Consider the following 24,631-nt stretch of genomic DNA (forward strand, 5'->3'; position numbering starts at 1 on the left):
TCTCAATGTGGTGGTGATGTAATGTGGGTGTGAATGTAACACCAGTAAATAATGTGCAAAATTATGACCAAAAAAAATTATAAGTGAACATAAACATGTTTACATGCACATAAGCAATAAATAAATGAATACAAATTGAAAAAAATTAACTCCTATTGAGCATTCAAATAAGTCCAGAAAAAATACTAATTAGATATTCAAAAAAGTGCTAATTAGATATTCAAAAAAGTCCAAAAAGTGCTTGTGCTGGTGAAAAGTGATCTCTAATGTAAATGATCTCTGGATGAAATAAATTCAATAAATAGAGCATTCCAAACAGTTCAAGAAAGTGCTTGTGCTGGTGAAAAGTGATCACTGTTCGTTTTCCCTCTTCACTGCGGGATGGGACTATGATCCGAACATGCCTGAGCCCATCCTAATTATCCCTAAAATTAGTCATAAATGGTATACAGCCAAAATATTTTTTTTCAATAAATGGTCACTGCAGAACCATGGGCAGCTATATCACTTCAATGCGTGTGTTTCTGGAGTAAAGAAGGCTTTACAGATAGTCTTGGGGAAAACGAATTCTAGCATGCACCGAGGGCCAGATTCTCAAAAGAGATACGACGGCGTATCTCCAGATACGCCGTCGTATCTCCAGATACGCCGTCGTATCTCTGAGTCCCGCCGTCGTATCTATGCGCCCGATTCTTAGAATCAGTTACGCATAGATTTCCCTTAGATCCGACAGGCGTAAGTCTCTTACACCGTCGGATCGTAACTGCATATTTACGCTGGCCGCTAGGGGCTGATTTACGCGTCAAAATATGTAAATCAGCTAGATACGCGAATTCACAAACGTACGCCCGGCCGACGCAGTACAGTTACGCCGTTTACGTTAGACTTTTCCCGGCGTAAAGTTACCCCTGCTATATGGTGGCGTAAGTGCGGCGTACCAATGTTAAGTATGGCCGTCGTTCCCGCAACGAAATTTAAAAATGTTACGTCGTTTGCGTAACTCGTCCGTGAATGGAGCTGGACGTAATTTACGTTCACGTCAAAACCAATACGTCCTTGCGGCGTATTAGGAGCAATGCACACTGGGAGATTTCCACGGATGCGCCGTTCGTGAAAAACGTCAATCACGTCGGGTCACAGAACATTAACATAAAACACGCCCCCCTGTCCCACATTTGAATTAGGCGGGCTTACGCCGGCCGATTTACGATACGCCGCCGCAACTTACGGAGCAAGTGCTTTGAGAATACAGCACTTGCCCGTCTAAGTTGCGGAGGCGTAACAAAAAACGGATACGTTACGCCCGCGCAAAGATACGCGGATGCACAAGAATCTGGCCCTGAGTTTTTGTAATTAAGATCTACAAGATTGCATACACAACTTTTTGCATTTAAAAAAAAATTAGGGTTTCAGAGCATACAGAACATTGGAGCGACCTGGGGTCCCCACAACGTACTATAAAACTGAAAACATTAAGAACAGGAAAGTGCACAGAGAAATCCCGCTGACAGCTGAAAGAACCAGGCCAAAGGGTATCGGAGCATTTGCACGAGTACCGAGTACACGAGTAACCGAATTGCAACACACAGTGACCATCCAATGTCTGAAATCCTCTAGGTGACAAGCACTGATTATTTCATTTATTTAATGAAACTGAAACCAAGTACTCCATGCATGCTCAGCACATGCACTTGTTGACCAGGGAGAAGACCATAGCAGTTCAAAGGGGCACTGCAATACAGGAGAGAGGTCTCTACACACATTCTCAGTGAAACATCTGCCCGAGTATCCTAAGATTTCATGAAGGTCTCATACAAACTGAAAGGAAGGATTTCTTACTTTTCCAGTGCACTCCGAACAGGTGGCAGCCCCCCACAACTGTGCTTGTAGACTGTTTCCAACAACTGACATCCATGAATCTGCAACAAAGAACAGAATACAAATTCTGCTACGAGGTGTACCAGATATGCAGTTGCATAGCTAATGTTAAAGGATAAGTTCACCTTATGGAACACGTTACATGTTGCGCTCGTATTTAGGGTGGAACATGTAACATGTTTCAGCAGTTGCAGCATTTCACCCGTCTCCACCTGCCCCGGCCACGTCATTCATTCATAGTCCTCTATGAATGGTGAACTACAAGTCCTGACAGCCTTGTAATTGCAATGAACTACCATGGTGCTGTTGAACGCTCTGGTAGTTCATTCTTCCTGTCAGTGTCTGTCTGCCCGTATAAGGTATGAGGTCACTTCATCACATCTTCACTTGCACAGATTTGCATGGTTTGAAGTCATCACCATATTTTGAACTTTGTCAACACCAAAGTTTGGTCACTTTTAAAGGACAATTTTCCTGCATATAGACATTCATTGTGTGCTTATGAGGACATTCGTATTCACATTGTTCACTATTATCATTTTAGCACTTTTATTTATCAAGTTTTTACACATTTATTTATTCAAGTTTTTACATATTTATTTATTCATTTATATATTCAGATTAGTGTTACACTTTTTTTCCCCACATGAGCAGACAGATACACTGAGAAGTCTGCAGGAGTTCTGCATGGCACCCCCGCGATCTGCTGATCATGGATGCAATGCTGTCTGGGCTCAAATTAAGAAAAAAAAAAGAAGGAAATTATTTTACCTGCAAAAAGAGGTCCATTCATTATTTTTTTTTAAAAGATGAACTTATCCTTCCAACTTTCATTCTATAATAATGTTCTTTGGTTTACCTAACACAGGGGTCTGCAACCTTTAAGACATAAAGAGCCACTTGGACCCGTTTCCGAATAAAAAAAAAAACTGGGAGCCGCAAAACCATTGCGACATTTAAAACAAATATAACACTGCTAATTGATATTGTACAGTATTGCATTTGCTGGGCATGTGGAGGTGGAATCTTATCTGATATTGTCAAGATTCCACCTCCACATGCCCAATATTGGATAAGATTCCACATGCCCAGCAAATGCAATCATCATCATCATCATTACAAAATCATCAGCCCCCCCCCCACCATCATCATTACAAAATCATCATCCCCCCTCACCATCATCAGCCCCCCCCCCCCACCATCATCATTACAAAATCATCAGCCCCCTCACCGTCATCATCATCAGCCCCCTCACCATCGCAAGCCAGCTGACACTATCATCAAAAAATCATGCCAGCCCCCACCATCATCATCAAAAAATCATCAGCTCCCCTCACCATCACAAGCCAGCCGCCACCATCATCATCATCATCATCATCATTAAAAAATCATGCCAGCCCCCACCATCATCATCATCAAAAAATCATGCCAGCCCCCACCATCATCATCATAAAAAAATCATGCCAGCCCCCACCATCATCATAAAAAAATCATGCCAGCCCCCACCATCATTAAAAAATCATGCCAGCCCCCACCATCATTAAAAAATCATGCCAGCCCCCACCATCATTAAAAAATCATGCCAGCCCCCACCATCATCATCATTAAAAAATCATGCCAGCCCCCACCATCATCATAAAAAAATCATGCCAGCCCCCACCATCATCGTAAAACAATCATGCCAGCCCCCACCATCATTAAAAAATCATGCCAGCCCCCACCATCACCATTAAAAAATCATGCCAGCCCCCACCATCATCATAAAAAAATCATGCCAGCCCCCACCATCATCATAAAAAAATCATGCCAGCCCCCACCATCACCATCATCATTAAAAAATCATGCCAGCCCCCACCATCATCATTAAAAAATCATGCCAGCCCCCACCATCACCATTAAAAAATCATGCCAGCCCCCACCATCATCATTAAAAAATCATGCCAGCCCCCACCATCATCATAAAAAAATCATGCCAGCCCCCACCATCATCATAAAAAAATCATCAGCTCCCCTCACCATCGCAGGCCAGCCCCCGCCCCCCCCCCCCCCACCATCATCATCATCATTAAAAAAAATTAGCTCCCGTCACCATCGCAAGGCAGCCCCCCCCCCTCCATCATTATCATTAAAAAATAATTAGCTCCCGTCACCATCGCAAGGCAGCCCCCTCATTGTAAGCCCCTCACAGCCTTACTGTTCTGTGGCTGTGCTGTGTCACGATGCTCCCCCACACTGGCGCGCTGATAAATGTCCCGCCCTCCTCCTCTAGACCAGCTTGTGTGACAGACAGCACACTGGCTCTATCACACGAGCTAGTCTTCTAGCAGGAGGAGGGCGGGACATTTATCACAGCGCGCCCGAACTGTTAACTCCGGGATCGCTGTGTAAAGTCCTCCGCTGGCCGCAAAAGGTGTCCCGGAGCCGCGGCAAAGGTTTAAAAGAGCCGCATGCGGCTCCGGAGCCGCGGGTTGCCGACCCCTGACCTAACATAACCTTCACTAGACTACATGACTTGCTTACCAACACTATGAAATGTCATTCTTACGCCTGTCCATACAGGAATATACACTTCAGATAGTTGTTATTAAAGGTCAACATGACTTGACATTTCATTTAGTGGTTCATTTCCAAAATTACTTGACATACAATGATTTCTTAATACAATGGAAACATATCAACGTGTAGAGATGGCATTCCAAGGAAGAGACGTCTAGAAAGTCATAAAAATTGATTCAATGCTGTAAACAGCAATATAATACATCATCCTCAGTGGTCCCTGGAATGAAAATAGAGATGGTTGCATAGTCACCCCTAGCACTGGAGTGTCAGTGCTTGGGTCCATTATTGGATCACTCTGGCTTAGGGAATATGATGTCAGATCTGCTTCTCCTGCAGGAGAAAGGCATTGGCAAAAATGCACCTAAAGCTGCGTTATATTGTAAACACATATGGGCAAGTGAAGCACTAGGGCATAAATGCATTGCTTGAGCGTTAATTCATTTTAGTGGCCAGAATAATAATTTAACGTTAAAGCACTAAACACACCTAGTGTTAACACACAATTAGACGCGTTTATACGTGTTTAGCGTGTTTAGCCATGGCAAGCGTTTTTTCTGTCAAACCGCTGCTGCGCCTGTACGTGCTGGCAGTGGGGTGTTTTTTTTTTTTGCCTCTAAATGCCTGTGTGTGGATAGACTCAGACAAAAAAAAAAAAGAAAAAAACACTCCTAAAAGTGACGCTAACATCCAGTGTGCATGAGGTCTTATGGTTACCTCAGGTTAAGGCTTTGAAACTAAAGGTATGCTATGGTTCATTATAGCACCTACTTTACAGTGAAAGAACTGCAAGTCCTTGAGAACAGGTTTTCTTTAAATTAGGGTTGTCCCAATACTGATACTAGTATCGGTACCGATACCGAGCATTTGTGCGAGTGAGAGGCGAGATGGGAGAGGCGGCGTTCAATAGGGGTGGATTCAGTGGGCGGAGATCGAGTCCTCAAGCAGGTAAGCTGGCCTGGCAGAGGTGCAGGGTTGGCATCATCCATCATGATCGGTGACCGGAGCCGTCACATTCGGTAACTGAAGTGACGCTCCATGTTGTCGTCAGTGCTTGGTCATCCCGACGCCCATCTTGGTACACCCTGCATGCGCCACATTGAGCCAGCAGCTTATATGGGCTGGGTGTAACAAGATGTCTGCTGCTGCTTTTCTGCGGCCGAGTGCAGAGTGTACCAAGATGAGAGTCGCAGGCAGCATAGCAAAATACTAGTTTAGTCCTTTTCCTCTTATGTCATTTATATCAGTGCCCATAAGTGCCAGCCACCCATCAGTGCACACCCCGTCAGTGCCCCTGCCAGCCATCAATGCCACCTATCACTGTCAGCCATCAGTGCGTGCCACCTATCAGTGCTGCATAATCAGTGCCACCTATCAGTGCCAGCCATCAGTGCGTGCCACCTATCAGTGCCCATCCATCAGTGCGTGCCACCTATCAGTGCCCATCCATCAGTGCCACTGCCAGCCATCAGTCCCAACTTCCAACCATCTGTCAGTGCCGCCTTTTAGTACCCATCAGTCAGTGTGTCACTGTCACATGACATTAAAAAAAGTACTTGTACTCGGTCTTAAAAAAAAGTGGTATTGGGACAACCCTACTTTAATTGCTAAGTTTACCTTTTCCAGAAAATAGCCTATGCAGCCAAGGGACCCCTGTGGATATTTAAAAAAAAAAAAAAAAAGTTTTTCAGCCAGGCTAAAAGGGGGTCAAATGGCATACAGATATGACCGTTACAGAGCTGCACAGTTTTTAACTTACTTGACTGCATAGACCATTTTCTGAAAAAAGGTGAACATAAAAGGGTTATCTCACCTTTACAAAAAAAACTGCCTATGCAGATAAGGGGCATATGTAGACAAAAACAAACTGTGCAGCTCTAACTAAAGTTGAATAAAACCCTTTCTATAGGTGTAGGCCATTTACGTACCTCCTGAAGCCTGACTAGAATACTCCCAGGACATTGCAAAGTAAAGCCTAGTCATCATGCCTCCTCCATCACAGGAGGGAGCTCTCAAATAGAAAAAAGTATAAAAAAAATGCTCTCAAGGGGGCGTGGCTTGACCTCGCTTGAAGATGGCTGCTTAGCTTATTGGCTCCCGCTACTACGGCTCATCTTTCATCTACTGGAGGATACATAACCTTGATTGATACACGTTGGATGTACTGAAAGATTCTCAGAACGCTCCTGATCATATTTATCGCTTTAAAGGAAATCGATTATTGATTTTGAAGTAAGGACCATCGATCTACTTCAGCCTCATTGACAGCCATTAAAACCTTCTCACCGAGATCTGCCACAGGTATTCACCCCTGTTTTGGATTACTGCTCATTCCAAAATGACATCTGACAATACAGAGGGACACTTGAACATTGGGTCTATACAACCCAGCCTGATGGATCTAAGATCTGTAGCGACAGACATTAAAGAAACGCTGTCGGCAGCCATAGCTGAATTGAGAATTGACTTACGCGACATAGCTAATCGCGTGCAGGATGTGGAAACATCTACGACTCAACATGACGCTATAATCCGCCGTATGGCTTTCAAAATGGATGCTCATACGCTGTAATTAAGAGACCTCCAACATCACACTGAGGACTTGGAGAACAGAGGACAAAGACACAATATAAGCATTAGGGGACTCCCTGAAGATATTGACAATGACCACCTTTTAGACAGTATTACTGAACTGTTTAATGGATTTTTGGATAGACCTCCACGCACAATGATAAACATGGATCGTTTCCACAGGGCCCTTATACCTAGGGGGAAAGTCACCGACCCCCCGAGAGATGTGATCTGTAGTATGGCTGACTACAGATTAAAGGAGGAAATACTTAAATGTGCCAGGAACAAATCCAACATCTCTTACAATGGATCACACATACAGATTTTTCAAGATCTCTCCAGCATTACTCTAAAAAACAGGAGAGATCTTAAACCATTGCTTGAGGTCCTTAGAAAAAAAGGAATTGTCTATAGGTGGAAATTCCCATTCGCACTCTCTGCCACGCACCAGGGTCACACTGCCCTGTTGAGAGTACCTGAAGACCTCAGACCCTTCTGTGACGCACTTAAATTACCGCTGATTGAAGTCCCCGACTGGTACGCGGAATTCCGTCCAGTGCAAAAGAAAAGGGACCTTGCGTCATCAGAGCCCATGGAAACACAAGCGGCTAGACTCTGTAGGAGGCGCTCTCCCTCAGCTGACAAATGCTCCTTCACATCACATGGTCCGCGCGCTGAACCAACGAATTCTCCCCGCTCGAGGAAGTCACGCCAGGACTACTGAAATTGCTGTTGATCGACGTGCTCAAGATTCAATGACGAGAGCTCCCCCTCATCACATGGTTCGCACGCTGAACCAATCAGCTCTCCCCGCTCAAGTAACTCACACCTATACTACTGGAATTGCAGTTGACCGACGTGCTCAAGAACCAATGACAAGAACTCCCTTCCTTCACATAGACCGCGTGCTGAATCGGCTCTCCCCTCCCACTTATGTCACGTCTGGACTATTGAGGGTTTGTCCTGCCTGAGATCAGTAAGATTGTTTTGCTGCTTAGGAATTTGCGGTAGCCCTCCCTGTATATGTTTCCAGAATTCCTCTTCACTTTTTCTAATTGAGTTTTCTGACTGATGCCAACACCTTCTTTGTTTATGTTAATAGCTCTCATGTATTTGTGTCCACACTGTAATGCTACATTTTCTTTTTAAATATTATCTGGTGGTACTTATTGGTCTCTTTTTAGAGTTTGTGTGTTTGTTTGCAATACATGAACTCTAACTCTAAAGAATGACACACTGTTACATCTCTTACTCAGGATCAATAGTTACTTTAAGATGATTGCAACATCCTTCCTATTTGCCAGTACTGTCTATAAGTACCAGTATCTAGAATTAGTTAACATTCAGGGATTTTATCTCTGCTATCCTATGAATACACCTTTGATGTTTAAAAGCATTTTCAGATGAACACAGTTATGTTCAACATCTGTGTTTCCAACGCTATGTTATATGCCTCCCCTACGGATATATTGCCCTGTTTTTTTTGGTACACACATCCCCATATTTGTATACCAATTAACCTCTTAATTAACTTTAGGTTATTTTTCTTTTTATTATCTATGTAACTTATATTGGCAAAATCTCAATGATACATTGAACATTTTTTTCCTTATTATTATTGGTTCCACTTCTGATGCCACTCCCAACTTCATATTAATTTATATCATACGAATTGTTTCTGGTTATGGACCAATTATAACACTTCTCATCGGGTTCCTTCTATGTTTGCATTTTCTCAGGTTTAGTACTTCAATGATCTTGAGAACCTTCTCCAGTATAATGTTTTTTATTCTTTTTATGATGTTGTAGTGGCGGGATGTGAGTTCGGTTGTTTAGTCTCTTCTTGTTTCGGACATTCCGACCCCCTCTCAGGGGTAGAGTACTGGGTATTGCTCTCTCCGATTGCATGCCCATTACCCTATTCTGAACCGAACCTCCTTAATACTTACGGTTTAGAAAACAGATTTGTTTTCTCCGTAGGTTTTCGTAATTTATATTTTGTTTTATTTATTTGAATTTTTTTTTTTTCTTTCCCTCTTATTCCCTTTCTCGATTTTTATTGTTCACTACCCATAAGGTCGAATGTCTCAATCGAATAACATTCCAAATCCCCCTCTAAAAGTCATTATATACTCTTTGAATATTAAGGGCCTTAATATTCCTGAGAAAAGATCGAAACTATTTTTGTTACTACGTAAAGCTAAAGCAGACATCGTTTTCTTGCAGGAAACGCATTTTAAATCTAACAATGTACCAAATTTCAATAATAAATTTTACCCTACTGAATATCACTCCACCAATCCAGATTCCAAATCAAAAGGGGTTTCCATTTTTGTTTCTAAAAACTGCCCATTACAAATTCAAGATTCATTGATGGATCGTGATGGACATTACATTTTTCTGAAGGGTGTGCTTTACAACAAAAATGTTATTCTAGCTAACGTATACGTTCCTAACAAGCAACAGGTTCCATTTATCAGGGACACCTTTGACTGCCTTCACCGTTTTCAGTCTGGTTTATTGATATTAGGTGGCGATTTCAATGTGACTCTTAATCCTATGATTGACTCCTCTTCAGGTATTTCCTCCTTACCCTACTCCGCTCTTCGTTCAATTAAAAATGTACTCAAAGGTTTAACTCTCCATGATGCGTGGCGCACTTTGAATCCCAACGCCAAAGATTACACTTTCTTTTCCCCGCCCCACAACAAATACTCCCGGATAGATTATTTTTTCTTAAACCAGGCAGAACTTGACTCGTTGATCTCCGCATCTATCGAGCCTATGATTTTATCGGACCATCATCCAATTTCAATTTCCCTCTCCTTTTCCACTAAACCGTTCAAATCATTTATATAAAGGTTAGACAACTCCCTCCTTAACAATTCTGTAAACACTTCTTAGATTTCCTCCCACCTATCATATTTTTTTAAGGAAAATTACTCTCCCGACATACAACCTTTGAACCTCTGGATGACTCACAAATGTGTCATTAGAGGTATTCTTATTTCCATGGCCTCGAAACGTAAAAAAACTCATCAAGCTCATATAACAGCCTTGGCTAACCGTGTTCATATACTAGAAAGCAAACATAAACAATCATTAGCGATTGCAGCATATAATGACCTTCTTCATGCCAGGGAACTTTTACTTGAAGAACTAGACAAAACGACTAAACGTAAATTTATGCTATCCCGTAAACTTTTTTACGAATATGGCAACAAATCCAGGAAATTGCTTGCTAGGGCCCTGAGAACTAGAAAAGCGAATTCTACAATCCACTCTATATCTGACTCGTCAGGGAAAAAATTCCATTCCCCCACTGATATTGCTGCACAATTTCAGAAATTCTACTCCAACCTTTACAATATCTCCACTAACCCAGGCTCAGAACATTGCGCCCGTAGGAAGCAATTAATCACTGAATTTTTGGCACTTAACAGCCCTGCTCCCATCCCCAAAGCAGAAGCCGATAAATTAGACCGTCCTCTTGAATGGGATGAAGCGAAATTGGCTCTCAATCAATTGAAAACTGGCAAATGTCCCGGTCTGGATGGTCTAACCGTAGGCTACTATAAATCCTTCACCGATATCATTCTCCCTTATTTTTTGAAAGCTTTTAACTCGATCCCAGATCATCCACTTGTCAACAACAGGGATCTTTTAGAGGCACACATAACAATGATTCCGAAACCTGGCAAAGATAATCTTCTGGTCTCTAATTATAGGCCTATCTCCCTCCTCAATGTGGATTTGAAACTTTATGCCAAAATTATTTCAAATAGGTTATTGCCCCTAATCCCAAATTTGATCTCATTGGACCAGGTTGGTTTTGTTCCTGGACGAGAATCTAGGGACAATACTCAGAAAGCCATCAATATCCATCATTGGTTGACTAAACGTTCTAAACCCGGATTCTTTCTCTCTCTCGACGCGGAGAAGGCATTCGACAGGGTTGCGTGGGATTATATGACTGAATGCTTAAAGGCTCTCGGATTTGGTGACCGCTTGTTGAGTTACATTCTTGCTCTTTATTCCTCTCCCACTGCAAGAATTAAAATGAATGGATACCTGTCGGGTGCTTTCTCCGTGTCGAATGGGACCCGCCAAGGCTGCCCTTTATCTCCAATTATATTCATCCTGACTCTAGAACCTATTCTTAGGAGAATTCGAAACAACCCCGATATCAAGGGTATTTGTATCAACAACAAAATTTACAAATTGGCCGCATATGCAGATGACATCTTGCTCTTTTTAACAGATCCCATCAACACTATACCTAATCTATTAAAGGACTTTTCTATCTTCTCTATGATTTCCAACTTGTTAATTTTGACAAGTCCAGGGCTCTGAATATCACTCTGCAAGCTGAAATAATATCTCTATGTAAACAAAATTTTCCATTTAAGTGGGAAGAACGATCCCTAACCTATTTAGGCATACACATACCCCTTCAGCTGAAAAATTTATATTCTTCCAATTTTCTGCCAATCCTCAAATCCATTCAAGAGGACCTACTAAAATGGGACAAAGACTTTTTCTCCTGGTTTGAGAGAATAGCCATAGTCAGGATGAATGTTCTCCCTAGGTTACTCTACCTCTTACAAACTATCCCGATTAAATTGCCAGCATCCTTCTTTAGTTTATATAAGAAGCTATGCCTGAAATTTGTTTGGAACTCCAGGCAACCTAGAATTAAATGGGATACACTAATCAATCCTAAACTGTTGGGCGGGGTGGGATTACCAAAATTTACAGAAATACTTCTGGTCTTGCCATTTATCCCGTATCATCGATTGGCACGTTCATAGGAAAACAAAAGATTGGATTGATCTAGAGGGACTATCATCTAAAATTCCTTTACATCAACTTCCTTGGACTAACCCCCATAAGGTACCCCGCGAAAATAGTAACCACCCCCTTACAGGTCCCACGCTACAAATTTTTAGATCACTATATACAAAATTTGATATCTCTTCCTCCCCAGGCCCAATGACTCCTGTCCCCGTGATTCCGAATCTTTTTCCTGTTTCCACAAATTCCTTCTACATTAATCCTACTTTGGCTCCCTCCCTGAGAGCAGAACTATTTTTCACTGATGGTAAACCTTTAACCTACAATACCTTTTGTCTTACGTTTCCAAACTTCAATATTTCTAAAATGGACTATGAGATTATATTAAATTCTATGCTGAACTCTAACCCTCCGCTGATTTGGGATAGGCCCAAAACCGCCTTTGAAAAATTGTGTGTTAGTAACGACCCCCAAAGACATCTTATCTCGAAAACATACTCACTATTATTTTCTGATATTGATCTTGAGAAGGATAAAAAGATCCTGGATTGGGAGAGAGATCTTGATTTACACCTCTCTACCAATGATTGGAGTCTTATTTTCAAACACATTCATAAGGGTTCTATGAACGTCCTTACTCAAGAAAATGGTTATAAGCTTTTCTCCAAGTGGTATAGAACACCTTATATCATTCATAAATACAGACCGCCACTTCTCCTACCTGCTGGCGTTGCAAATCCTCTTTGGGGACTCTCCTACATATTTGGTGGGACTGCCCAATTATACAACCCTATTGGAAGGAAATTCACCGCATTATCCCTCTCATTACTTCCTACTCTCCGGATTTCTCCGCTGCCCAATTTCTACTACACCATACGTCATTACCCCACCACATATACAAAAATACCATAGTACCATAGTTATACAACTGATTAATGCCGCCAAGCTTTGTATCCCGACACACTGGAAAGACACTTCCCCTCCTAGTGTTTCGGAATGGCTCCAAAGAATTGAACGGACTGCGTAAATAGAAGGCCTGATTTTTCAATCATTAGACTCCCCCACTAAGTTTCATGATAACTGGAATTGCTGGACACGCTTTACTAACTCTACTGAATTTCAAAACTTAACTTACCATTTTACCACTAATTGAATTAGATCTGGTTGCACCAACAATTTTCGATTGACATGTGATCCCCTCCCTCTTTCTCCCCCCCTTTTTTTTTATTATAATTAATATTACTTAAATTCGACTTGATAGTTTAATTATATTAAAATATGATATCTTTCTGTCTGGTCCTGTTAGACCTTTTTAATTGCTACCATCTGATATGAATGCAAAGTATATGTTTACATGACTTATACTGTTCCGTGGATATTGTTAATCCACCTCATCTCGTCTACTGTTTATCTTGCTGTATTTTCACATATGTATTGCTTTAATGCTTGATTTCTTCTGAAATACCAATAAAATCTTTAAACAAAAAAATGCTCTCAAATGCTGAGCTCAGAGATACTGCACCAGGGAAGAGAAAGGAAAATCAGAGGAAGTTTGAATCTGAGAAAAAGCTCACTCCGGTGATGTGAAGGTGAGCAGTAACGACTAGGTCTCACTTAGTAACCTAAAGCAACATCCTGAAAGTATTCCAGTCAGGCTTTGGGAGGTATGTAAATGGTCCACACCAATGGCAAGGGCATTTTAGTCAGAGCTGCACTGTTTGTAATGTTTTTATATACAAAACCTGCATAGGAAGTTTTTTTTTAAAGGTAAACTAACCCTTTAAGGATATATTGTAGACATTGCAGCAGAAGAATTGAGAACCATTTTGCTGCAATGACAGGGGTGAGGCAAGGAACACATGCAGGGTAATTTAATCACATAAGCCCACAAAGCAAGAAAACCCAGTGGGTGATTCAACCCATTAACATTCAGCCACAATCAATATCAACAGTGGGCCAGCCTTTTAACTGCCAAATTCATACCAGCCACCACTGCATGCTTCTAGATGGAGGTTTGTCTGAAATGGATGCGTTTGTAACACAGTATATGCAAATTCAACCAGATACTGCATGTCTGTCCATCTGTCATAGTCTGCCTGGTTTTGATGTATTATAAGGAATACTGTAACAAAACAGAATTGACCCTTATAAATAGGGTTGTCCCGATACCACTTTTTTAGGACTGAGTACAAGTACCGATACTTTTTTTCAAGTAGTCGCCGATACCGAATACCGATACTTTTTTTTAATGTGTCCCCAAATGCAGCCATGTCCCCCCACAGATGCAGCCATGTCCCCCCACAGATGCAGCCATGTCCCCCCCATATCCAGCCATGTCCCCCCATTATCCAGCCATCTGTCTCCCCCCCCATCCAGCCATCTGTCTCCCCCCCATCCAGCCATCTGTCTCCCCCCCATCCAGCCATCTGTCTCCCCCCCATCCAGCCATCTGTCTCCCCCCCATCCAGCCATCTGTCTCCCCCCCATCCAGCCATCTGTCTCCCCCCATCCAGACATGTGTCTCCCCCCCATCCAGCCTTGTGTCTCCCCCCCCATCCAGCCATCTGTCTCCCCCCCATCCAGCCATCTGTCTCCCCCCCATCCAGCCATCTGTCTCCCCCCCATCCAGCCATCTGTCTCCCCCCCATCCAGCCATCTGTCTCCCCCCCATCCAGCCATCTGTCTCCCCCCCATCCAGCCATCTGTCTCCCCCCATCCAGCCATGTGTCTCCCCCCCCATCCAGCCATGTGTCTCCCCCCCCCCATCCAGCCATGTGTCTCCCCCCCCATCCAGCCATGTGTCTCCCCCCCATCCAGCCATGTGTCTCCCCCCCCATCCAGCCATGTGTCTCCCCCCCCATCCAGCCATGTGTCTCCCCCCCCCATCCAGCCATCTGTCTCCCCCCCATCCAGCCATCTGTCTCCCCCCATCCAGACATGTGTCTCCCCCCCATCCAGCCATCTGTCTCCCCCCCATCCAGCCATCTGTCTCCCCCCCATCCAGCCATCTGTCTCCCCCCCATCCAGCCATCTGTCTCCCCCCCATCCAGCCATCTGTCTCCCCCCCATCCAGCCATCTGTCTCCCCCCCATCCAGCCATCTGTCTCCCCCCCATCCAGCCATCTGTCTCCCCCCCATCCAGCCTTGTGTCTCCCCCCCATCCAGCCATGTGTCTCCCCCCCCATCCAGCCATGTGTCTCCCCCCCCATCCAGCCATGTGTCTCCCCCCCCATCCAGCCATGTGTCTCCCCCCCATCCAGCCATGTGTCTCCCCCCCCACCCAGCCATGTGTCTCCCCCCCATCCAGCCATGTTTCCCCCCCATATGCAGCCATGGCCCGCTTACCTGCTACCGCCGACTGTGTACAGTACTACGGCCAGGAACATTACAGCTTTAAATAGCTTTAATGATTGGAGCCGCGCTGCGTGTATAGACACTCCCCCTCGCTCGGGATTGGACAGTTCACCCGAGCAAGGGGGAGTGTCTATGCGCGGCGCCAATCATTACAGCTATTCAAAGCTGTAATGTTCCCGCCCGTATTACACAGTCGGCGGTAGCCGGATCGCGGTGGTGGTTTGCGGCTCCGGTGGCGGCAGTCGGCGGTGGCGGCGGCGGGGGGGGTTAAGTATTCTATTTGTGTATCGGGGCAGGGTATCGGCGTCTGAGTACCGCCGAAAAAACTCGGAATCGGTCCCGATACCGATACTAGTATCGGTATCGGGACAACCCTACTTATAAATGTTCTCTGCCTGTGGGCTCATCTACTTAGTCCCTAAATTCTTCAGTGAAATAGAATATCCCTTTTCTTGTAAAAAAAAAAATAAAAAAAAAATGAATATCCTTATCCTTTATGGTTACAAAACGCACCAATAAGAAGTACAATAGTACATACCTTCTGACTCTTAATTTGCTCCACAACAATCATTACTGATGGGAAGAGGAGGTGAAACTGAACAAATAAAAAAAATGACCATATCAATTTATAGTTTTTGCAATGTAGAAGAGAATAGGAAAACACATATACGAGAGTCCGGGGGGGGGGGGGGGTTAGGCAGCAAAACGTTTGTAATTGAATAAAAATCTTTTATTGGGTCAGGAAATAAATGAAAAAATAAAATAAAATTTAAAATACAAGTTCTGGTTACCGACACAGACAACAACATAAAACATCACTCATGGCAACAAATACCCCAAGGAAAACATGGTTTGCCAATTACATTTGCAGTTGCAATGTAGAAGAGGAGGTGAAACTGAAGAAAAAAAAATGCGCATATCAATTTATAGTTTTACAATGTAGAAATAAAGGAAAAACTTTTGGATGGTTATAATCCCTGCCATGTGTCCCATTGGGGAATTTTCCCTTCACTCCCCGTCCCATAGCCAAAAGAGTGAAGTGATTGGAATTGCCTTCAAAGTGAAGGAATCCGTGGTTGTCACCAGAACTTGTGTACCCATTGGAAGATTTCCGCTCTATTCCTGTTTTAGTGAAAACGAAAATGTGGTGTATTCTCACTTTCATTGAGAATGTTAAACAAGACAAACAGAGAAAGTGAACCTCCTTCTCCACTGTATCCAAAAAAAAGCCTTCAAACAAAACCTGTACAGAGATAAATATTGCTTTGGTGAAGGCTTCTTAGCCGAAATGCGTCAGTTATAGCCTGTGCCCATGTAACTAATAAAGTACTTTTAAGTATTGTATCCGTGGGGACTGAACGTCCTGGCTAGAGCACCGGATCAGTTTGTGGACTTTTATATTGGCAGTGGAGCTGGGGTAACAAATTTGTTTCTCTACAGAGATAAACATGTGGGATGCCATTATTGAAAATGCTAGATGCCATCGTTACCATTGCTTTCTGCCATGGAAAAGAGATTCAAGCCAATTGAACCAAGCTAGTGATTAAGAAAGTAGTGAAGTTATACCAAGAATAACAACCAGAATTTTCTGGAGGTCAACAATGGCAGTCTTCATATTTCTCTCTAGAAGTTTCCTTTAACAAAACAACAGGGTTTAAAGTGACCTGTCATAGCCTAAAACGGTTCAGTATAGCTGACCTGCAGGCACCAGGTAACTGTTTTAGTCTTATAATTGATCTTTGTGGAAGCCTCACAATTTCAGGTTCAGATTGTACATGGGGCTCCAACCTTTGTTCAGGTCTGCATTAAGCCCCACCCCCTCCACCGGGTTCATTATTGTACACAAATAAAACAAAAGAAATAATGATACCAGTTGCTACTAATCACCCACCTGATCCAGGGAGTAGTTAATATGTGAAATGGAAAGGTGTGGGTCAGCCAAGAACTGCATTTATACAAAACAAAATAAAGACAATTAGATACAAAAACAAGCAAAAAATAAACTTTTCTGACTCTTGGACTGTATACTAGTTGCAGAGCAGTGACATCACTTAGCATAAAGCATAACAGAATTTTTCTTGGAGTCCACTGAGGGACACATGAATTCACTTACTGTAGGGTTATATGGTTGCCTACATTGGCAGTTTTTGGTAGGGGGTATCTGCAGCAGGAAAGTCGTTTTTCCACCTCCTGACAAACCAGGAAAGAACAGGGGCATCCGGCAAAGACCTCCACCTGCCACACAGGATCTAAGGCACTCCTACATGCATAAACCTCTCCTCCATGTTTAAAAGAAACTGGTTTTCTTCTGGGAGCCAGAATTATTGTTGGTTAGTAGGGGATCATATACTTATACAAATAAGTGAACTTTTGTCCGATTTAAAACGAAAAAGTTTGTCCAATGGAGCGTACACACGCAATGATTTTTTTGAAAACCTGCTCATTTTGAAGTTTGTTGTCAAAAAGTCCTACCGTGTGTATGGGGCTTAACATTTGTATCATGTGTTTTTTTCTGGATTTTTGGTTGACATTCTGTCTCTATCATTTAAAATACACCTATTCTTTGTAAGCGGGTAAACGCAAAAAATCGGCAGGGGATCAAATAATTATTTTCCACATTGTATAAAGCCAAGCAGAAGAAAGGCTGATCTGGATAGCAGAGACCAGCTTAAGCAGCAATGTAGTGAGGATTACTTGGGTCAATTGAAGAAAAGCACAAACAAAATTGAAGAAAAAAAGATGACCAAAAATTGGTTAGACTGTTATGTTTACCAGTGTCCAACCCTCCTTTAGGCAGCAGTATAACCTGACAGTATCTGAATTGCTGTGTTCCTCAATGGATGAGAAAGAAAAAAAAAGTTTCACCATTTTCTATTTGTATATACCTCTTGCTCCAAGTCCAACAAAGCTTGTCTGTATGGCTGCAGGATTGAGTCCAGACCCCTACAGAAGGCCCGTAAGTAAATTCCATGCAGACCAACCTGCCCTTGCTGAGAAGGGTGGTGATCCTGAAATATAAAAATAAAATAATAATTACAAAATAGAGAAAACATGAAAGTAGATAACTGAATGACATTTAGTTTGTTAAAATACTGTGCATTGAAAACAAGGGAGAGGGTGTGACAGCGTGACAAAGAATGGAAACAATCAGGCCAGAGAGACAGAGCATTGTCAACCTATAAAAGGGAAATACCTGAAAAGGTACTTTTGTGGCAGGATTACCAGTTTTTATTTTTTTATGTAAACTGCAGATTTAAAAAATGTTAAATATTACTCGTTATTAACATGTTATATTGCACTAACATGTTAAAAAAAAATCTGATTACAAAGAAGTTTTTATAATTTATAAAGGGGCCAAACTTCAGGAAATATTTAGAACAGAAGGTCAAATCTGGAGAGTGACATTTTCCTACATATGAACTCCTACCCACTAATACTATAGGAGTAAACTACTGAGTGGCTCTTTGCTTTCTAACTTATTAGGACATTAGAGAATAGCTAACAAATAAAATTGTGGATATTCTTGAATATATCTGTGAATGTTATTAGGAGCTTGAACACAATACTGTATGTCATTTTCATTAACCTTGTAAAATCCGATTCAAAAAGGAGAAGTAGGGTCAAAGCTCTTTTGGCCCTGCCAAACTTGTAGGTCACAGGATTGCACTTGGTTCTGCACTCCTGTGACCTGTATTCAGCTGACACCGGCTAAAGTCTGCTGTCGGCTGATGTCACTCAGCCAGTTCAGATTGTGGAGAGATCCCAACCTTAACTCGGCATCCGCCAAGATGACTGACCAGCAGCTGGCTCGGCCACTCAGCAAGCCACGGAAAGCCGGAGCCAGCCATTCCCAGCCCCTCCACAGCCCGGCGTCCCAGTGAGCACTGGAGGGGCAGAGCAGAGGTCTTTGCCTGAAAGACCTCTGATTGCTCGGTTGTCCGTCTTCAGTGAGCAGTGTGGGACCAATGCTGCATCCGCCTAGGTCAGAATGTCTATTTGTTATTTTAAAACCCCATACTTCCCTTTTAAAGTACCCCTTTTCCACTGTACAAGTCTACTTCAAAGCTGTTTAATCTGGATATTATTTGCCTTCCCTAGTTCCTCTTTTACCAACATGCTAAAAAAATAAAACCTTTCCATTTACCTTATTTTAGACCCAGTAGCACAACCACTGGGTCTTTTTACTTCCCTACTTAATTCAGGCAGATTATGACAAGTGGAAAGGGGGGGTCCTTCCTGAAAACTGGACGCTATGGTAATGCCCACAAGTGATGCTGAGCCTCAGTAACCGAAAGAACTGAACTTCAATGAATGAAAGGAGTGGGCCAGGGACAGTGAGGCTGGGGAGGAAAGAGCTAGATGATACTGGTTATCCTTCAGCTAGGAAATGAGTCTGGCTCTATCCTATTTTCTACAGCTTCCAATGCACACTGTGAGAAGCTCACAATGTGCAAATCAAGAGTAAGCAATTTCAGTACAAGACGGAAGGTAAGGCTGGAGTCAGCTTTAAAAGCAGAACTTCACCTCAAAAAGGGAAGTTCCACTTTATGTCCTCCTGCCCCCTCCCCCCAGTTTTGAAACGTATTTTTTTTTTGGGAGAGGGTACCTAGTTTTGTCAGGTACCCGCTCTCACTTCAACTGGAATCACCCAGTTGATTCCACCAAACTTCTAACCCGCCCCCAGGCAACCTCCTGGGACATGTCACAGGGGACTGCAGGACCATTCACACATCACAGCTCCCATGTGCACAGTGGGGAGCTGGCTGTGGAGCTGCAAGGAATGATGACCGGCATCCCACTGTAAACATACACGGTCACCATGATCCCTGGACAGTAGGGGTCGACCGATATATCGGCCGATTTTTGGCGTTTTTTAATTAATCGGCATCGGCCGATTTGTACTGTAAAAAAAGCAGTTGTAAACTTCAGCAGTGCGACTTGCAAAAACCTTCTGTAATAGAAGTCAATGTAAGTTGCCTGAAGTTTCCCGTAGAAGACTTCTCTCTCTGGGCAGTCTGCCAAGTTTGAGAAAAGAGATACAAAGTTGCTACTTATCAATGAACTGAACTCTGTGTCGGAGAGTTCTCAGTTTAACCATTTAAAGGCAAAATGTTTGACACTTGTTGCTTTCAAGTAAAAATCCTGTATTTTCTGCTAGAAAATCACTTGGAACCCCCAAACATTATATATATATTTTTTTTAGCAGAGACCCTAGGAAATAAAATAGCGATTGCTGCAATATTTAATGTTACACGGTATTTGCGCAGCGGTCTTTCAAACACATTTTTTTGGGAAAAAATATGCTTTAACAAATAAAAAAAATAAAAACTAAAACAGTAAAGTTAGCCCATTATATATATATATATATATATATATATATATATATATATATATATATATATATATGTGCACTGATTGGAGGCTTGTTGTGTTTAAATGTAAGAAATGTACTGTATAGTTTTGCAGGCACTTTACAGGTGCTATTTTTAGCCCTAAAGCGCCTGAAAAACGCCCCAGTGTGAAAGGGGTCTAACTGTTAGATTTTATGAGATGAAGGGGGGGGGGGGGGATCGGCCTAACATATCGGCCCAAAAAAAAATCGGCATCATAAATCGGCTATCGGCCACCGCGATTTCTAAATAACGACATCGGCCAGAGAAGAACCCATATCGGTCGACCTCTACTGGACAGGTGAGTGTTACTAAACCCAGGACTCTGCATCCACTGTATCTGTTCTCTCACAGTACACAAAACATGGAAATGCAATTATTTTAGTAAATATAAACTGCCAAATACATTTTCCCCATCAGTATATAGCAGTCTTGTGACTTCTATCAGTGTCTGGTTAAAGCTTGTAGGAGGAGTTTTCATTCAACTCCGACTGTCCTACGAGGCTGCAGGACCCCTGACCCTCTGTCTGGACAGTGCCGATTGGCCCTGTGCTGATCACATGCACCCTGCCCCAAAAAAAACCTCTAGCAATACACACACACACACACACCAAACTGAGCATGTGCAGAGTGACTCCAAAGGCTCTGTCTTATCAGGGGACAGTTCATGGGGAGGCTAAGAGAAGACAGGATCAAGCAGCCTTTTTATACAATGCAGAGGATTAACCCCTTAGGTTCCACCGTAAGTATAACAAGCATGCTTTACTGCATATACAGACTGATCTTACTTTAAAAGGGGGGGGGGGGGGGGTTGTAATGCTTCAATTAAAAAAAAAAAAAAAACAACAAACATGTCATACTTACCTCCACTGTGCAGTTAGTTTTGCAGAGTGGCCTCGAACACCGACTTTAGGGGTCCCTCGGCGGCTCCTTCCTACATCAGATACGCTCCTGAGTCATTCATTCGGCGTCCATAGCTACCGAATGTATGACTCTGCCCCGCCCCCTGGTGCCCGTGTCATTGGATTTGATTGACAGCAGCAGGAGCCAATGGCTGAGCTGCTATCAATCTATCCAATCATGAGCCGGGACCCTGTGGAGAGAGGGACAGCGCGTCCCCGCTGAGGCAAATTTGGGGCTCAGGTAAGTAAAACAAGGGGGGGGGCTGAGAGTTTTTTCACCTTAATGCATAGGATAAGGTGAAAAAACACGAAGGTTTCCAAACCCTTTAAGTCAGCACTTACAGGATTTGTAGTTGATGACCTAATTTTCTCAAAAACAACTGAAGAACCACTTTAAAGACACACAAGCAAACTAATGGGCTCTTTCAATAGGGCAGTACAAAGAGCAATGGTTACAGGAAACAGATCCGTTAAAAAGGATTTATCAGTGATCACTAGAGGTCATTTCACTTTGTACCACTTCACTAAACAAGCTTGCCAGTGTACCTTACAGAATACTTTATCATAATAATTTTCCTTTGGGATTAATAAAGTATTCTGAATCTGACTCCAACATCCTGAGTTTTCTAAAGTATGTGGTCCATGATCTTATTACCTACCGGGTGCTGAACATGCCCTGTGTACTGTTCAATGAACTCCGTGAAACGGATGTAATCGGTTCCCAGCTTGCACAGACGGTTCAATACACTGGTTTCACTGGGATGGAGAAAGGGTAGATCTTGTGATACCTAAAAAAAAAAAAAAAAAAAACACAATACTGTAAATAATGTGTGACACCCAAGCTAAATGCACCAAAGAACTCAAAGTGAATAATGCAACGGCTTTTTTTAACCGAGTAATAACTTGTTGATAGAAAAAAAAAACTACAAAAAGACAAGTCTAAAACGCTATATATCACAAGTGTAAAACTTTTCTTAAATCAAAAATAGATTTTAGCATTTCTTTAAGGCTGTTGTATACCCATTCTATTAAATTTCTGGCATAGTATCCTTGAAAGCTAGTGAATTGTGTGGATGGCTTCCTACCTTCTTCCTTTCCTTGTAATCCTTTCCAACCACTTTAAGGTGAAAAACCTTCTGTGCTGCAGCCCCCCCTTCCCTTATTCTTACCCGAGCCCAATTCAATCCAGTGACGTTAACGAGAGCAGCGGCTCCTGCCGCCATCCCCCTCCTCATTGGACAGAATGATAGCAGCATTAAAAAGCTGTGACACGGGCGCAGGGCCGAGTCACGTTCTCTGTGTCATTGGACCCAGCAGTGGGGCTCGTGAGTGAGCCCGCACGGGCGCCCCCAGGGAAAGCGACTTTTCCATAGGGGCACCCGCCGAAAAGCAGGGGCCTGGCGCACCAGCGGGGGACTTCAGAAGACGATCGGGGCTGCTCTGTGCAAAACCATTACACAGAACAGGTAAGTTGAACATGTTTATTATTTAATAATAATAAAAAAAATATTCACACGTGCGGAATAGCATGACAACTTTTTAAAAATGGTTCCAGGACTTTTTTATTCACATCTGTCACAGGTCCAGCAGCCAACCGCGGGTCCCGAGGTCCAGCAGCCAACCGCGGATCCCGAGGTCCAGCAGCCAACAGCAGGTACCAAGGTCCAGCAGCGGGTCCCCGAGGTCCAGCAGCGGGTCCCGAGGTCCAGCAGCCAACATCGGGTCCCGAGGTCCAGCAGCCAACAGCAGGTTCCCGCGGTCCAGCAGCCAACAGCAGGTTCCCGCGGTCCAGCAGCCAACAGCAGGTTCCCGCGGTCCAGCAGCCAACCGCGGGTCCCGAGGTGCAGCAGCCAACCGCGGGTCCCGAGGTCCAGCAGCCAACCGCGGATCCCGAGGTCCAGCAGCCAACAGCAGGTACCAAGGTCCAGCAGCAGGTACCAAGGTCCAGCAGCGGGTCCCCGAGGTCCAGCAGCGGGTCCCCGAGGTCCAGCAGCGGGTCCGGAGGTCCAGCAGCCAACAGCAGGTTCCCGCGGTCCAGCAGCCAACAGCAGGTTCCCGCGGTCCAGCAGCCAACCGCGGGTCCCGAGGTGCAGCAGCCAACCGCGGGTCCCGAGGTGCAGCAGCCAACCGCGGGTCCCGAGGTCAAGCAGTCAACCGCGGGTCCCGAGGTCCAGCAGTCAACCGCGGGTCCCGAGGTCCAGCAGTCAACCGCGGGTCCCGAGGTCCAGCAGCCAACCGCGGTCCCGAGGTCCAGCAGCCAACCGCAGGTCCCGCTGTCCAGCATCCAACCGCAGGACCCGCGCCCAACTCAAACGGCTGTATCCACGCCGCACACAAACGCAGCGCACATACGTGGACCCGGCTTCCATGACACCTCCGCCCCTCTGATAACAGGGAGTGTTTGTGAATTGTGTTCATATTGGGGAAGCAGTAGGGGGAACCATTGGCTATAGCGTAGCCCAGCTGATTATCAGAGGGACACATGCTCAGGAAGGGCCCCATAGAATTAGTGAGTGTGAGGAGATGAATGACAACCTGCAGGCCGCTCCTCTTGTTCCAGGTGAAGATACTCCCCGGGTATCCGCTCAGGGCCAGCAGCAGTTCGTGTATCATTGTCAGGCCCCGGCCGGCTCCCCGGTCTCTCCCTACTGTTTACATCCGACTAGACCGCCACTGCTACCCGCCACACAGGATGAACGGGGAGCGGACTACACCTCCCGAAATGCACCGCGCCGCCGCCGACATTGGCGTGACTGCGCCTGGACTGGACTCCATCTCCCGGCATGCTCTAGGTGTGGGGTGTTGCCTGGAGACAGAGGGCTGTGTATACAATGTGTACAGCGGCTGGGCTCCTGTCAAAGTGTATTTCTGTGCAGGGACAGCGCGCCTTGTAAAAGTGTTATTGAACCCTCCAGTCCTGTCTGTGTAGCCATAACCACTTGCCTACTTGGCACTTTTACCCCCTTCTTGCCCAGGCCAGCTTTCAGCGTTGTCACACTTTCAATGACTAGAGCTTTCTTTTGGTGGTATTTAAAGGGGCTTTCCACCCATTTTTTAAGTTTATTAAAAGTCAGCAGCTACAAAAAGTGTAGCTGCTGGCTTTTAATAAACTGACACTTACCTGCTCCACGTTCCAGCGACGCGCCGGCCGGGCTCTGCTCCTCTCCTCCCCTCCCCGGCCGGCGT

The 24,631-nt window shown here is 44.1% G+C and overlaps 1 protein-coding gene across 2 annotated transcripts in view; it reads right to left on the reverse strand.

The window, feature by feature from the left end:
* TUBGCP4 (tubulin gamma complex associated protein 4) overlaps positions 1-24,180 on the reverse strand; it is a 55,587-nt gene extending 31,407 nt beyond the window's left edge. Inside the window, exons 1-7 of one of the 2 annotated variants that reach the window (XM_040342536.1) lie at positions 23,981-24,180; positions 22,105-22,233; positions 18,039-18,161; positions 17,045-17,098; positions 15,692-15,748; positions 6,052-6,087; positions 1,840-1,919 (exon numbers count right to left, since the gene is read on the reverse strand). In XM_040342536.1, coding sequence (XP_040198470.1) covers positions 1,840-1,919; positions 6,052-6,087; positions 15,692-15,748; positions 17,045-17,098; positions 18,039-18,161; positions 22,105-22,233; positions 23,981-24,058 — 557 coding nt within the window. In that variant the 5' untranslated portion in view covers positions 24,059-24,180. The remainder of the gene's footprint in view (positions 1-1,839; positions 1,920-6,051; positions 6,088-15,691; positions 15,749-17,044; positions 17,099-18,038; positions 18,162-22,104; positions 22,234-23,980) is intronic. The other variant, XM_040342537.1, reaches the window with a different exon arrangement.
* Between the last annotated feature and the right edge of the window lie 451 nt (positions 24,181-24,631).

Source organism: Rana temporaria, chromosome 3, assembly GCF_905171775.1.
Source record: "Rana temporaria chromosome 3, aRanTem1.1, whole genome shotgun sequence".
NCBI lineage: Eukaryota > Metazoa > Chordata > Amphibia > Anura > Ranidae > Rana > Rana temporaria.